The 17,008-nt window shown below is 40.4% G+C and overlaps 2 protein-coding genes across 4 annotated transcripts in view; one reads left to right on the top strand and one right to left on the bottom strand.

Moving 5' to 3' along the window:
• Nucleotides 1-17,008, top strand: part of LOC144498647 (protein FAM118A-like) — a 139,555-nt gene that overhangs the window by 86,402 nt on the left and 36,145 nt on the right. The gene's annotated exons all lie outside the window — the stretch shown is intronic.
• The window catches only part of LOC144498648 (structural maintenance of chromosomes protein 1B-like), a 139,057-nt gene continuing 125,455 nt past the window's right edge, over nt 3,407-17,008 (bottom strand). Inside the window, exons 24-25 of the mRNA XM_078220093.1 lie at nt 8,366-8,476; nt 3,407-4,753 (exon numbers count right to left, since the gene is read on the bottom strand). Of these exons, the coding sequence (XP_078076219.1) occupies nt 4,652-4,753; nt 8,366-8,476 (213 nt within the window). The 3' untranslated portion in view covers nt 3,407-4,651. The remainder of the gene's footprint in view (nt 4,754-8,365; nt 8,477-17,008) is intronic.

Below are 17,008 nucleotides of genomic sequence, written 5' to 3' on the forward strand. Positions count from 1 at the left end.
TGTTGACTTCCAAAGTTGTTGGTTTCAGTGGAGCAATGACAGGAAACACTGACGGCTTTGCCTTTATTACCTCCATAAAATCTGGTCTTTAATAAACAGAAGATTGTGTTAGATGAAACAAAAACCGAAAATACTGGAAAATCTCTGTGGGTCTAACAGCATCTGTGGAGAGAGAATAGAGCTAATGTTTTGAGTCTGCATGACCCCTCGTCAGAGCTGAAGACAAGGAAAATAGGACAAGATTTATATTGTAAGGATGAGAGGGGGAGAGGTGTAATTGATAAATATGTCATAGACAAAAGAAACAAAGGACATGTAAATGGTGGTAGTAAAGGCTGAGAATGATGCTAATAGCCCATTGAGAAATCGGAATGTGTAAATGGCTGAACAAATGAGGTATATGGCAGATAGCTCTAATGGTGGTAACAAAATGGAAAGCAAGATTTTTAAAAAATGGATAAATGAAACGAAGAAATGAAAATTTAAAACAATAAAGCAATAAAAATGGATGAATAAGATAAAATAAAATAAATGGAAATTGGGTAGATGTGGAGGAGAAAGTTCATGCTCTGAAGTTGTTGAACTCAATGTTAAGTCTTGAAGGCTGTAAAGTGCCTAATCGGAAGATGGAAGTGCTGTTCCTCCAGTTTGTGTTGGGCTTCACTGGAACTTTGCAACAGGCCAAAGACGGACATGTGGACAAGAGAGCAGGATGGTATGTTGAAATGGCAAGCAACAGGAAGATCTGGGTCCTACTTGCAGTCGGACCAAAAGTGTTCAGCAAAGTGGTCACCCAGTCTGCATTTGCTGTCTCTGATGTAGACTGCACTTGGAACAGCAAATGCAATAGACCAAATGAAAGGAGGTGCAAGTGAAGCACTGCTTCACCTGAAAAGAGTGCTTGGAACCTAGGATGGTGAGAGGAGGTAAAGGGGTAGGTGTTGCATCTTCTGCGATTACATCGGTAGGTGCTGTGGGTGTTGGGTGTAATGGAGGAGTGGACCAGGATGTCCCAGAGGGAATGGTCCTGTGGAATGCTGATAGTTGGAGTGAGGGGAATATGTGATGGCGGCATCATACTGGAGTTGGCGGAAATAGTGGAGGATGATCCTTTGAACGTGGAGGCTAGTGTGGTGAAAAGTGAGGACAAGGGGACGGGACTTTAACTGGTTCTGGGAGGGAGGGATGGGGATGAGAGCAGTTGCACATTCAAAAGACACCCACCTTCCCTCAGGCCATCAGCCACATGCCTGTTTGTCTTTTGACACTCTGGACCTTTGTTCTGCCATTTACACATTCCGATCTCTTAATGGGCTGCCCTTAGCACCATTCTCAGCTTTTACTACCCATTACTATCACCATTTATATTTCCTTTGTCTATGACATCTTTGTCAATTACACCCCTCTGACCCTTATAGTATAAATCTCATCCTATTTTTCTTCAGCTCTGATTAAGTTATCCAGACTTGAAACATTGGCTCTATTCTCTTCCCACAGGTGCTGTCAGACCAGCTGAAATTTTCCAGCATTTTCTGTCTTAGTTTCAGATTCCAGCATCTGCAGTATTTTGTTTTTATCATTGTGTTACATGATCTGCCTTTCATTGGACCCCTAAGATCTACTCCTGCCATTCAATATCATGGCTGATATGATGGTTGGCTTAACTCCACATTCCTGCATAGCCTTGTCATAACTCGCTTTGTGAAATGGTTGGAAAATCCACTGAACATTGGTGTTGACGTTCTCAAAGAAAACGAGTACACAGTAATTTCGAAAATAAATGATTGGACAACGTCAACATGGATTTATGAAAGGGAAATCATGTTTGACAAACCTGTTAGGAGTTTTTTGAGGAAATTACTGTAGCATGGATAAAGGAGAACCAGTAGATGTGTATTTACATGTTCAGAAGGCTAAAATTAGAGCACATATGATTGGGGGTAATATGGATTGAGAATTGGTTAACAGACAGAAAACAGTAGGAAAAGATGTATCATCAGGGTGGCAGGTTGTTATTTGTGGGTTGCATTGAAGATCAGTGCTGAAGCTATAGCTGTTGACAATCTAAATGATTTGGATGTGGAGACTAAGTGTAATATTTCCAAATTTGCTACGGAGAGAAAATGGGAAGGCAAGTTGTGAGGAGAACTGAAAGAGGGTTCAAAGGGATTTGAACAGGCTACGTGAATTGCAAAAAATGGTACACTGAATATACTGCGAATACTCTGGTAGAAAAAATAATAAAGGCAGAGTATTTCTTCAATGGTGAGAGGTTGGGAAGTGTTGATGTCCAAAAGAATCCGGTGTCCTTATTCTTGAATCAACTAAAAACAGGCATATCGGTACAGCAAGCAATTAGGAGGGCAACTGGTATGGCAGGTTTCATTGCAAGGTGATGCAAGTGCAAGAGTAAAGATGTTTCACTGCAATTGTATAGTGCCTTAGTGAGACTGCATCTGGAGTCAGTTACTAAAGAAGGATGCAATTGCAATAGAGGGCGTGCAACAGAGGTTCACCAGACTAATCCCCAGGATGGTGGGATTGTCTACAACCCGACTAAATGAATGGCAGAGCAGGCTGAATGTCCTGCTCCTTTGTTCCTAAGTGGTTTAGCAGTAATAAATTAAATGTAAGCTGTGCAACAGTGAAGTAAAAATGTCATGTTCTGATGTACAAGGCACAGATCTTACTTTATTAACATTGTTTTTGCTTTTTCTAGTTTGTATAAATGAAACGATTAAAAGTATTTGGAGAAAAGTAAAGTATCAAGTACAAAATATTCAATATGCTCATAATTTTATGATCTCAGATAATGAAAAACCACCTCTAACAGCGACTAAATCACTATTTAAACTCCAATGTTAACATTTTTGGAAATTTATTTTGTAATTAATGTATCACACTTTACCTGCTACTCAGTTCTTCCATTATGAATGCTTTTTTTTTGTTTTAGTCTAGTGTTCCCAATTCACACTTCTGCCATCTCTCTAAACTTGCCCTTGCTGTGTTTTAAGTAGCTTTTCTTGTCCATTCTCTGCCTGTTACTGTTTTGCATGAACAACCCACTTCACTTGCTCTCCTCCATCAAACCTTTAGTATTCTGATAACTATTTTACCAATATTAATTTCTCTTTGCTAGTTTCTACAACCTCCACAACCCATTTATTTTTTAAGGCCTCTAGCAGTCTTTCCATTGTCCGTTTCTCTGCTGCTGATCTATCCACTCAAATACTTGCCGCCTTTTCACTCGTCTGGAAACTCTTCTGCTTCCTTCCCCATGCTTTTTTCTAACAACTTCAATCTGTTACATCCTGTACTGATTTCCACCCAGTCTCTGGTCCGTGCTTTATCTATATTCTTGGCTACTTTCTCCCTTGTGATAAACAAAATGAAGACCACATTTTTCAGTCAGTTTTATTTTACCATAAAAAAATTAACAAAAGCAACAAAAAAATCAATTAGCTTTAACAAGTAAATAGCCCGTAACAAAATGATCAACAGTTGGGCAAACAATTAACACTTTGCAAGTATTTAAAATGCAGACATTGAGTTAATTAATAAGGAAAAAACACTTGGGAAGACTCAAAAGGAAGACAACAGAAATGGCTTTCTTTAGTTCAACCTCATCTGCAAAAGTATGCAATGTCATAGATGATATACTTGTTCAAGATTTGTTGACCTGTCAATTTGTGCCCATTTTTGTACCATGGCATTGTTCTGATAACTCCAGTACCATGGGACTCCATCATGGGAGCTGGCTGTTCAGTGAGGGATGTCTAATATTGAAAAATATTGGTAGTTGGATTGTGATGTATGCTTGGCAGGTATTGCATCGGAATATTGATGTATACATTTGTAAGAGCTGGTACCATAGTAACTAAGCAGTTTCCTAGTGTATGGAGAATACACAAATGGAAATCCACAGCAAAACTAGGTAGGATTGTGTGTTTTTACACTTAAATAAATCAGTCCTTTTAAGCATCTTTTATCCTCATCCTTTTTTGTTGTTTTGATTAAGTTTATAGATCTTGATTTATGGTCCTAAGTATGGTTTTAATTCCGCCACATTCAATTAGACAACTTATATTTTCAAAGACAAATGTGATTGCTGAGCAACCAGTTAGGATGCATAATTTTATACCTATGCAAAGTCATAGTGTGACTGAATCAACCAGCAGTGTAAAAAAAAATTATTTGTTCTCAAAGCAATTGCAAATTATGCCATTTTGTGTAAATTACTCCTGACAAGGTGCATCTGATTCAGACTTGAATAAGAGTCAGTTCTGAAAGTGGCTGACCATTTGCAGTTTTCCTACAGTTTTATGCTTTTACATACTAAAAACAGTGGGGAAAAAGAGCCTTAAGCAGTTTTGAGGGCTTGATGACAAGGTGTGAATGATAAATGGCACCTTGTTTCTTGTATTCCTATTTAAAATTTGTTTAACCAATCAAAACATAATGTGACTTTATGAAGGAAAGTACAATTAATTTTCCATTCAACAAAATGGAAGCAACTCTAGAAACATGTTAACAGAATTGCTAACAAAGAGACAACTACAGTTCTAGGTAATAGGGAAAACATTACTGTTTAGCAATTCGGATAACATCATAACATCTGTGACCTGAAATGTTTACACTGAACCAAACTATTTCAGTCTTCCTGCTGAGGCTGCACTGTCTCTTCCCGTATGGTGTTTTCTGGGTAACTGGTAAGATCGAAGGTCAACAGTTGACTGGACATGCATTCTCCTTGCTGTAACAAAAACTAAAATAGTTAAGCAAATATGAAAGTTGAAAAATGTTGACATTTATTTTGTTTTATCTTCACTGCTTTGCAACATGAGAAAAGACTGCTACTGAGGAAAGTCTAACTTAAACTTCTAAACATTTACATTCAAGCTAAGAATACTATTATTTAAATCATTGATGTGGATAGTAGTCCCCATTGGATTATTTTCCATGAACCACTTCATGTTTTCTGTGATTTGACAACCTTAGTAGGAAATTTAAGCAGATGAAGGGGTATTTTGTTTCTTAATTTCTCTGCCAGAATGTTCATGGGACATAAATGCAAACATTATTTGTCCAATTGCAGATTAAACTTACTTTTCGCCAATTGTATGGCACAAATAACGATATGCACTTTCCTCTGAAATAAGGCAGGTAAATTTGGAACTATTCAATTTGGAGGCAAGAAATCTGATATTTAAGGAAATGTCTGTGAACATGACACAAGCTACGCAAGGACTCCTTTTCTATTAATTTAAATCAAGTCAGATGCAATTCTAGTAAGATATATTTTCAAAGCAATCCAGTCATTCTGACTTAAGTTCCGTCCCTCATCATACAAGCACTTTGGGCCAAGTAAAAGGAATCAAATTTCTTTAGGCCCAAATTGTCAGGCACCTTTCTAAATGAATATTTTGCGTCGGTATTCACAAAGGAGAGGAATGTATTGACTGGGAGTGTCTCGGAGGGGAGTGTTGAACCGTTAGAGAAAATCTCCATTACAAGGGAGGAAGTGTTAGGTTTTTAGAGAATATAAAGACTGACAAATCCCCAGGGCCTGATGGAATCTATCCAAGGCTGCTCAGGGAGACGAGAGATGAAATCGCTGGGCCTCTGACACAAATCTATGTCTCGTCACTGGACACAGGTGAGGTCCCAGAAGATTGGAGGATAGCTAATGTGGTCCCGTTATTTAAGAAGGGTAGGAAGGATAACCCGGGTAATTATAGGCCGGTGAGCTTGACGTCCGTGGTAGGGAGGTTGTTAGAGAGGATTCTTAGGATGTATGCGCATTTAGAAAGGAATAAACTCATTAACGATAGTCAGCATGGTTTTGTGAGAGGGAGGTCATGCCTCACTAACCTGGTGGAGTTTTTTGAAGAAGTGACTAGAATGGTTGACGAAGGAAGGGCCGTGGATGTCGTCTATATGGACTTAAAGCGTTTGACAAAGTACCTCATGGTAGGTTGGTGCAAAAGGTTGGATTTCATGGGATAAAGGGGGAGGTAGCTAGATGGGTGGAGAACTGGCTTGGTCACAGAAGACCGGGTGGTAGTGGAAGGGTCTTTTTCCGGCTGGAGGCCTGTGACTAGTGGTGTTACGCAGGGCTCTGTATTGGGACCTCTGATGTTTGTGATTTATATAAACGATCTGGAAGAAGGTGTAACTGGGGTGATCAGTAAGTTTGCGGACGACACAAAATTGGCTGGACTTGCAGATAGTGAGGAACATTGTCAGAGGCTACAGATGGATATAGATAGGCTGGAAATTTGGGCAAAGAAATGGCAGATGGAGTTCAATCCTGATAAATGCGAAATGATGCATTTTGGGAGAACTAATATAGGGGGGGAGCTATACGATAAATGGCAGAACCATAAAGGGTGTAGATATGCAGAGGGACCTGGGTGTGCAAGTCCACAGATCCTTGAAGGTGACGTCACAGGTGGAGAAGGTGGTGAAGAAGGCATATGGCATGCTTGCCTTTATAGGACGGGGCATAGAGTATAAAAGTTGGGGTCTGATGTTGCAGATGTATAGAACGTTGGTTCGGCCGCATTTGGAATACTGCGTCCAGTTCTGGTCGCCACACTACCAGAAGGACGTGGAGGCTTTAGAGAGAGTGCAGAGGAGGTTTACCAGGATGTTGCCTGATATGGAGGGGCTTAGTTATGAGGAGAGATTGGGTAAACTGGGGTTGTTCTCCCTGGAAAGACGGAGGATGAGGGGAGACTTAATAGAGGTGTATAAAATTATGAAAGGCATAGATAGGGTGAACGGTGGGAAGCTTTTTCCCAGGTCGGTGGTGACGTTCACGAGGGGTCATAGGTTCGAGGTGAGTGGGGGGGGCGGGGGGAGGTTTAACACGGATATCAGAAGGACGTATTTTACTCAGAGGGTGGTGGGGGCCTGGAATGTGCTGCCGGGCAAGGTGGTGGAGGCGGGCACACTGGGAATGTTTAAGACTTATCTAGATAGCCACATGAACGGAGTGGGAATGGAGGGATACAAAAGAATGATCTAGTTTGGACCAGGGAGCGGCACGGGCTTGGAGGGCCGAAGGGCCTGTTCCTGTGCTGTATTGTTCTTTGTTCTTTCATAAATAGAGGATGGGAATTTATCTCCAATTCATAATCTTGCAAATATGTGACTGATCCACAAAATACACGTCTCAATTTTAAAAAACGGAGACTGTCAGATCCCCATTCCTGAAACTTGGTTTGTTTGCTCTCCTTTTTCATTATTTTCACTGATACTGTTTTATTCTTTTGTTCTCTCTTTCCACTAAACCTCCCTATCTCATGTTTTTTTCAATGTCCTTTTGTTCTCTTGCTTTCTCTCCTTTTCTTGTGTCTCCTTCCTCTGCTTCTGTCCCTCTTTTGCTAGTGAAGATGTATTCTTGTCTAATGAGTAGCACATTGTCTTTCACTTTTGGCCCACTTTGCAGAATGGGAAATTCAAGTTAAACATTTGTGGGCTGATATGAAATCACATTCCTGTGGGCAGCCTATCATGTTAAGAATGGATTTTTGAGAAATTGACAAACAGACCTGCAGTTGTAAAATTAGCCATCAGGTTTTGAGTGAGATATGACTGCTATCATCCAAGCTTCTTCCATTAAGTAGATGCATGTGGATCTCTGATTCTTTGTTCCTGTGGTAATTTTTGCTTCAAGTTTGAATATATTCTCCCCAGCTTTGCCATGACTTAATGTTTTAATTTTTTTACCCATTGCGGGGTTTTCTACTGCACCTCTATCTTGCTATCTCTTGTCCAGGCAGTCTTAAAATTGCTCCCCCAATTTTAAAAACATTATTAACATTTAATGTCTGTTAAAATAATATAACTTTACAAATCCGTGCACGAGGTTGGGATTGTATAACACAAGTTGAAAAGAAGTCTTGCATAACCACGATCAAAAATCTTTCTTACCCAAACATGGTGAAGGTAGATTATGTTAGCAGTCTGTGGGTGCTAAATAGAAGCAATATATTGGACTGCATGGGTACATTGTTATCTTGGAGGGTCCTGTCCTCTGGCCAGATATGTCCTAAAATGGCAATAGGATCCTTATTTGTATACCAAAATGGCTTATCACCATCTGTAACAGGCCTTCCAGCAGCAGACCCACTTTAAAAATAGCATTGACTGGATTGTATAACTAAGTCTTTGCCCACATGATTTTTGTGGCACAGCTGCTCTAGATTTGCCCAGTGAAACTCATGAAAATCTGTGCAGTTCTACAAGTAGAAAAATCATTTAAGCTCAAAATTGGCAGCTTTAAATTAGAACACAAAAAATACAATGCAAACTTATACTTGGAAAGTCAAAACTGAAATGTAACTGGTTGGAACAATACCTCTGGATAAACTCCAATCAGTGCATCGGCTTTTGAATAGAATTCCTCTTTTAGTGAGATTACAATCACTTGGAAGTTTTTTCTGGATTGATCTCTGATGTAATTTGTAACCTGAGCAAAAGAATATATAAACTTTATTTTAGGAAAAGGCCAGATGAGTCCAAAAATTATCAACCTATGAGACTGCAATTTGCTGAAATCCCCTTCCAACTACAAGAAAGGCCAGTGAGCATTTGTGAGGGAACTTATTAGAAATTTTTGTGGACTCCACAAGAGAATCAAGCAAGCATCGATCGGGCAGCTATAATGTGCCCTTTTTCCTTAAGAACTTACCACATCCAAAGAAACCTGCTCTAGGGGTGACAACTCGATGAGAAAAGGTAACTTTCCATGTAATCTGTCACTGGTTGTGTATTTTATAGGCAAGCCTGTAGTCATAACCGAATCTGGTACATAGATTTATGGCTGAGGCCATTTATCCATGCTAGTCAGTTTTCTGATCTAATCACGTCCTCCAGCTCTTAGTCCATGGCTCTGACAGCATTTCAAGTTTATTTTAATGCAACGAGGGTTTCTGCCACTCTAAAAATTCACGTGAACCCAGAAACCATTAAAATATTGTATGCGCATTCTAGATCAACATATATATCACACATGAAAATCTGTTTTTAAAATTCATTGTAAAAATGTTATTCCATGTATCCATATTGGTTTCAGCCAAGCTCTCCACACTTGGTAACAGAAATCTCAAGAAGCCCCTTCCTGCATCCCCCCCACATATTGTAATCTGCTCCTTTCCCACATACACCCTCGCATTCCAACTCAACTCTCCCCCACATTCACTCCCTCAGCAGCCCCTCTTCCTGAACTCCCTCTCCCTCACTCTGCCCCTCCCTTCACATGCATCACATGACTCTTTCCCTCACTCTACCTTTCCCAGGGAAAGGGAGCTTGAGCCCTGAGAGTGTCAGACTCCATTAAGCTAGGAGCCACCAACTATTCCGTCACTGGATGCTTGTATTGTGCTAGAGTCCTAAGGAGGTCATTGATGTCATGGCCACTAGTTACTCCTTCGTAATTGGGGTCTCTAGGTGAGAAGATCCAGCCGTTCTGCACCTGCAGCAGAGACAGAAAGCAGGAAGATGGCCCAGCTCAGAAAGGCACTCTGCAGGTTGTACATAGGATCAGAAGCTATTACAGGTAAGCTCCCTGCATCTCCCAAACACACAAACTGAGCAAACGCCAGGTCAGATTTGCAGTGGATTAAAAAGAGTGGTTTGGTGATGGCTGTCCGAGGCCAGGTGGAATTTGGGGGAAATAAATTAAAAGGGAAATTCTGTGATCCAAAAGTTGGAATTAAGCCAAAAGATGGAAATCTTTCATTTTCTGCTCTTCTGATCTGGGATGTTATTCTTTGTAGTGAAGACCAAGCAAAATAGCTGTTCAATTCATGTTATCTCCTTTCCATTATTAATTCCCTACATTCACTTTCTATAGAATCAATTCTCCCTTTGTTGACTCTTATTTAAATATCTATAGAAACTCCTATTGCCTGTCTTTATATTGCTAGCTAGCTTTCCCTCATACTCTAATTTTCTGCGTTATTCATTTCCCCTGAATCAGTTTTGCGTGGTCCCCTTCATGACTATAAATTAACTGAAAGGATTGAGCCCTGTTGGCTCATTAGGGGTATACCTAATAGCAAACAACAAGAATGGAATTCCTCAATCCCAATCGTCTAGGCATCTTGACCGTATGTTCTAATCATAGTCTTAAATGTTTAATGCCACCTTTTTAACAAACCTGTGATTCAGGCTGCCAACCTAGATTGCTTTATTCCTAGGCTGTTCATTACTTTAAACAGCTGTGACATGAAATTTGAATTCTGATCCAACTGTTTCTTTTGGCAATCCATTTCTTGTAAAGAATTTGGTCAACTCTTTTAGAATCAGCTTTGCTGTAATTTTTCCTTAAAATATTGCTTCTGGAAACCTTGTGGACACATCATGATTGTCAGTAAATATTGATTTCCACTTTTAGTCATTGGGAAGAGTCCTACCCTGTTCAAGGTTCCTCAAATGTTAAAATTAGAATTGAAGGTGCAGGTTTTATTATAGCTGCAGGTTTTCTTATCACTTGACATGTGTAGCACGTTTGACAGAATTTAACTATACATGTAATCCAGACCAATAACAATGTTTTTATACCTTAGCTTAAGTTTTACTAATTGTCCAGTCATTGGGATTTCATGAGCCACTCAAAATTTTATTCTGGTACCCAGGTAGTATCATTACTTGTACACTACTGCCCACATTTCATCTGCCGGGACATAAGGCAATCTCATTGTTTTTAAGGTTCTGGCATACATTCTGGCAGTATGCTGCTTCTCTTTCAAAATAAGCTGTCTGGTGTAATTGCTTTAAGTCTGGATCCTGCTGCTATAACTCCATTAACTTCAAGGAACTAAATACCTCAACCTCATGCTCTCTATCTCCTTTTCCTGAGATAATCTTTTCATAGATCCAGCTACCTGAAGCTTAGCATCCACTCTGTCTTTTAGATTCCTCCTCTTCCTGTTTAAGCTTGTGTTTATGACCCCGTCACCACACAATCTGGAAACAATCCAGGATGCTCTTTCTGTAAAACCTCTGAGTATATCACAATCTGTTCCCCTACTACAGTAGACATAGTTAATACTTGTCATCAAGTATACCATCCTCTAGAACGTACTGAATCCCTCCAATAGGCAACTTCTCTTTTACCCCAACAATCAGCAATCATTTCGGATCACTTTTTAAACTTACTTTATATAATGAAATAGACCTAATAATGCCACTAACACTTTCTCCTGCAGTAACCCTTCTGGACAGCAGATAACACTATCCCATAACACTGACTGACCAGCAGCCCTTGCATTCCTTAATAGCTTTTCCAAATCATCTTGGTAAAAATGGATATACTTTTCCTTCACATATAAAATCTTTAAACATCTCTGTAACTTGCCCCTCACAACTTCCTTGGGTAGATTATGAACACGTTCTCACCTCTGTTTGCTACCATTTTTTTCTTCTCGACTTATACAAAAGCTTATTGGTCTGTCTTGCATTTGCATCTCGGAGCCCACTGCACTCTTACTTACAGAATCTTCTTGCCTCTCCTTCCTTTATTCTAAGTTTAACTTTAGACAGTTCATAGTATTTGTCGTCTTTCTTTCTCTGAAGCTCTCTTTCCCTCTCCCTTTCCTCAATTACTAATTTTTCTCTGAAGTTCAAGCTTACACATTTTTAATCCTTTCTCCTTTCCATGGTTGGTTCTTTCTCAGTAAGAAGTTTAACAACACCAGGTTAAAGTCCAACAGGTTTATTTGGTAGCAAAAGCCACACAAGCTTTCGGAGCTGCAAGCCCCTTCTTCAGGGGCTTGCAGCTCCGAAAGCTTGTGTGGCTTTTGCTACCAAATAAACCTGTTGGACTTTAACCTGGTGTTGTTAAATTTCTTACTGTGTTTACCCCAGTCCAACGCCGGCATCTCCACATCATGGTTCTTTCTCCCCATTGAAGCTTTTTTCCTATTTCTCTTCTATTCCAGTCTTTTCAGTTATATTCCTTTTCCAAGTTCAAACATCTGCCTTTATCTTTGTCCCTTTCTATATCATGCTGCTTTATGAAGTCTTGCTAAATCTTGCTGTGACATATTAATTTCAGGAGTCTGTTCCTTTAATTTTAAATGCTGAAAAAGTACTTTACCCATATCAGCCTTATGAAATTCTGCTTTTACTTCCACATGCACATTACCTGCTAACTCTCTCAATTGATTCTTAGTCAAAGATTTCAAATACTCCACAGACATATGTTCCAATCCCAGAAAAGTCCTAGCAATTACCAAAGTTATTTTGCAGTCCAACCATATTAATTTCCTCAAAACAATACTCCTGAGTTCAGTGTTCTCCATGTTCTCGTACCTTTTGGTTTCCTACACTCCAATTCAATCAAGAAATTCCAAATCCCGCAAAGAACCCCCAAATTCTGTTATGACCATATCCAATGTTATAATAACCGTTTCTGGTACTCTGAAAATGAGGAGAATACTTCTGGTCCCAGATGCATAGAATTCAAGTAACACTTGAGATTTTAAAAATTAAACGATAATACGAAGAAAAAAGCATAAGTACACAAGATTAAAATTACATAGTTAAAACCGTCTTACAAAGTCTCCCCAAAAGAACCCACTCGGTCAGAACACCAGACCTTGGCAACACACTTTTATAGATTTTTAACTCTAAAATCCAGTAATATTACCTACCTATCCAAGGCAAAACCGCTGTCACTTTAGTGAAGCATAGCACATGATTTCTCACTCCCTTACACTCTTGTGGAAATCTAAGAAAATTAAGAAACAATTCAAATGGCTGCTTCAGATTTCACACCTCTCAGCACAGTGCGGGGAGGCAATGGCCTAGTGGTATTATTGCTAGACTATTAATCCAAAAACTCAGCTAATGTTCTGGACACCTGGGTTCGAATCCCACCATGGCAGATGATGGAATTTGAATTCAATATGACCATGAAACCATTGTTGTCAGAAAAACTAATCTGGTTCACTAATGTCCTTTAGGGAAGGAAATCTGCCGTTCTTACCTGGTCTGGCCTACATGTGACTCCAGAGCCACACCAATATGGTTGACTCTCAACTGTCCTCTAAACAACAGCAACTCGGGATGGGCAATAAATGCTGGCCAGCCAGCAACTCAGCTTTGTATCTTTCCTTAAACATCCTTCTCATTTTAATCTCTAATTCCATTGTCCACAGCACTTTGAACTCAACTTTTTCAAAAAAACAAAAATTCTTTCATGTTTTCCTATTGTCTCTCTTTGAGTCACATAAAATTTAATAACCTTCCATTGTTTATAACTATATCATTGTAAATTGTAAAAGTCCCTTACTCCCCTTTGGAACTTAACAGCTGAACAGCCAAATCTCTATCTGTGATTTGTGTCTGAGTTTTATGCTTTTGTAAAAGAACATTTTAACTACATAAGTGCTGTATTAAAATCAGCCAGTTGGGGTGTGCTAAAATCAAAGTCCCAGATGTATCCTTTTCTGGAGGGAGAAGAATTAAAGAGACGTTGGGTTTTTCATGGAAGATCTGTTCTGAGTAGATGCATGTGTTTGCTTTATTAACAGTTTAGATGTGTTTAAGCACTTCAAATGGCAATAGAATGGGATCATCATTATTAGGGGCTTTTGATTCAGCTTCAAAGGACTTTGTAGATTATGTTGAGATTCTGGAACAGCTTTCATTGTCAATGAGACTGAAGAGGAACAATGGGTCTCTGCGTTTCTTATTCATTGAAATGAATGCACCGCAGTCCAAAAATATTACGCAGCTTTGTTCATTTTTGGGACTTGTGAATTAGAATAGCAAGTTCATTTCCACAGCATCACTGATTAATCTGCTGATGCAGAATGCAAAATAGGATTGGTCACAAGCCTGACAGGAAAGATTCAAGGAACTCAAGCTAGAGATCACTTCTGCTGAAGTTCCGGCACATTACAATGAAGTGCTGCCTGTCAGCCTGGCTTGTGATATATCTGGATAGGGAGTGGGATCTTACTGGCTCGTCAAGCCAGTCGATCGGCGTGGCACTCTTGCCTCTTGTGTCTTTCCGGCCCTATTCTGATGGTGCAATCAGCCTTGTGCCTGGGACGCAATAGTCCAGGCTCATTTACCTTAGTCTCCTTGCCGGTTGAGGTTCTCACTGGTGAGGATCACAGATAGTCCCCACCAACCGGGACCAGATGTAATGGCCTTGCTGCCGGAAGCAAAGGCCATTGAAGCCCCATGGGTAGTCGGGGGCAGTGCCCGGAAGGAGGATCGGTGATCTGCCGGGGCCAGGGGGTGCAATCAGAGGTGGTGACAGATCTCTCCTGGAGCTCAGCAGCTGACCTCACTGGTGTTCTGAGACTCCACCCCCGCTCCCCCCATTGGCAAGATTCACATTACAGTCTTGGTATTGCACAGAGTGCCATAAATTACAATCACCTACGTTGCTGGAAAAAAACGGGCAAGAAAACTTCCTTACACTTAGAAGTTTTTAGAGAAAATTCCACCCATGGTGATAATACTGTCACCTTCCTAACCTTTCCTGACCGCAGCGAAAGGCCCACTGGTTCCACCTCATGCACATTGTCCAAGACGGAACAAAATTCTGCCCAATTAAGGAGGAAGCTCTTGGACTAATCGATTGCGTTCTACCAGTATTTGTATGGGCATAAATTCATGTTAATTACAGACCACACACCTTTGACCTGGTTGCTTAGCCTGAAGTCACAAACCCCAACACTTGCTGCTGCACTCCTACAAAGATAGGCACTGATCTTATCTGCTTAGCATGATCCTAGACTTCTGTTACACCGTAACCTGAAGTGAAGTAAATATGTCATGTTAAAGCAGATCTAATTTGACTTGAAAAGCTGTGTTTCCAAAGTTTATCCCCAAGAAATGACTATGAAGCTTAGACTTTACTACAAGAGTAGGTTTGAACTGCCTCTGATTTCCCCGTAACAACCACCTTACAGAGCTGTTGATCCTCCAAAATTGTAAACACAGATGTTAGAAGAACCTCACCTCAGTTACATGTGAATTGTCAAAGTAAAAGCATAGGTCTGTCTGCATGTATGGTGACCACACCTGGATAGAGATATCAAAGGCATGATCAGTGACTACCTCCCATGCCAAGAAATGAAGTCCTCTCCTTCACTTGCTCCATTGCATCCATGGGCTTAGCCTGACCACCATGACTTCGTATGGATTTTGCCACACTTCTCAGACATATGTTCTTGATTGTGGTGGATGCTCACACAAAGTGGCCTTGTTATTCCCATTAAGTCAACCACTACTTTTGGATTGTTGGAGCAGATTGTGTCTGACAAGGGCACAGTCTTCACATCATGTGAATTTCAAATATTTGTGAAAAGCAATTGAATCAAGCAGATTCTCATCTTTCCTTACGCACCCCTCCCACCCCAAACCCCATCCTTTAATGGTGAAGCAGAGGGCTTTGTTCAGACATTCAAACAGTTATGTTAAAGGGAAGGATGCAAACAGATTGGAAGTTGAAGCTGAAGTACTTTTTGATGATGTATCAATACACTTCACATTCAACAATAGGCATATCTCCTGCTGGGTTGATGTTTAGAAGACGACTGCATACCAGATGGATTTGATGTGTCCAGTTTTGTAAGGAAAGATTGGTTTAAAATAACTTGATCGTTAAAACGGTCACTTATCAAGGAAACCATCTTGAGTTTAATCTGGATGCATATGTAATTAATTTGAACATATGCCCACAGAAATACTGGTGGAACCTCTTAATTACATAGATTGGTCCAAGAGCTTCATTCTCAATTTGGGCATAATTTTGTTATGCCCTGGACAGTGTTCATGAGGCAGATCCAATGGGCCTTTCACTGAATTTGCAAACCACCCGACTGATTTGTTCCTAGCTAAAGGGAGAGGAGATGTGATGTTTGTATCTAAAGTTTATGCTTTTGTAAAAGAACATCTTGGTAAAAGTGCACTCTAATAAAAACCCGTCAGTAGTGTGGTGATATAAACAGGGCCTAGTTTTAAGGCTGATAAAATTGGATATCCTAAATTAAAGAATTGGGCACATTTGAAATCAAACACAGTCAAACCTCAGGCAGGCCAATTGTACAATACACAAATGTGTCTGGGCCTGACCCATCAACCACCCATCAAAGGTCGTTACACTCTACTTGAGACTTAGCAGGAGATCATGGCACCTCATTGAAATGCATCGGTCTATTGTTAGAAGCCCAGATCGGGCCAGACTTTCTGTCACCAAGAGATCCTGTAGAAACCTTACCTGATAACAAGTTCAACAACATGGAGATGGACACCTGGGGGGCGGACCCTGGTGTCCTGTCAGGCAGACATCAAGAAACCTGGGGGGCGGACCCTGGTGTCCAGTCAGGCAGACATCAAGAAACCCACTGGTTATTGGAACCCCCTCCTGGGACCTCATTGGCCAGAAGCCAGAGAAGTTTCTGGAAAGGCAAGCAGGCTGGGGATAAAAGGACACACTCAGAGGCACACTGCAGCGAAGACTCGACAGGGGAGGCGGCCGTGACCATTCGGAAGACTGACCAGAGAAGGAAGGAAGGAAGAAGCGGCCATCGAGACTCACCTTCATGACGACAGACCAGAGGGACTCAGAGAATCGGGCCTGCAGTTTAATCAAACCATCTATTCGGGTAGTATACTTGAATCTGGGGTATCCTCTCGTTTTATGTGGGTAATTTAAGGGTTAATAGTGTTATTATTAATAAACTTGTTGAACCTTTACTTGTGTTTGTCCTTTGTCCACCTTGCAAATAAGGGCACCGGGGTAAAACCTTGGAGTAAGTAAACTGGTTGAAAGTATCTGAGAATTAACAGGTACAACAGTAGGGTGCGCAAACTAAGTTCTGGATCTATTCTTTTTGGAGGGAAATCAATAAGAGACTTAATTTTCATGTGTAACTCCATTCAAGAAGCAGATGCGTCTATGTTCTTAATTGTTTAGAAGTGATAAAACACCTCACCATCTCTTAATGCTAAACCCAACCTATTTACTTATATC

The sequence above is a fragment of the Mustelus asterias genome, chromosome 9, assembly GCF_964213995.1.
Source record: "Mustelus asterias chromosome 9, sMusAst1.hap1.1, whole genome shotgun sequence".
NCBI classification, from domain to species: Eukaryota; Metazoa; Chordata; class Chondrichthyes; order Carcharhiniformes; family Triakidae; genus Mustelus; species Mustelus asterias.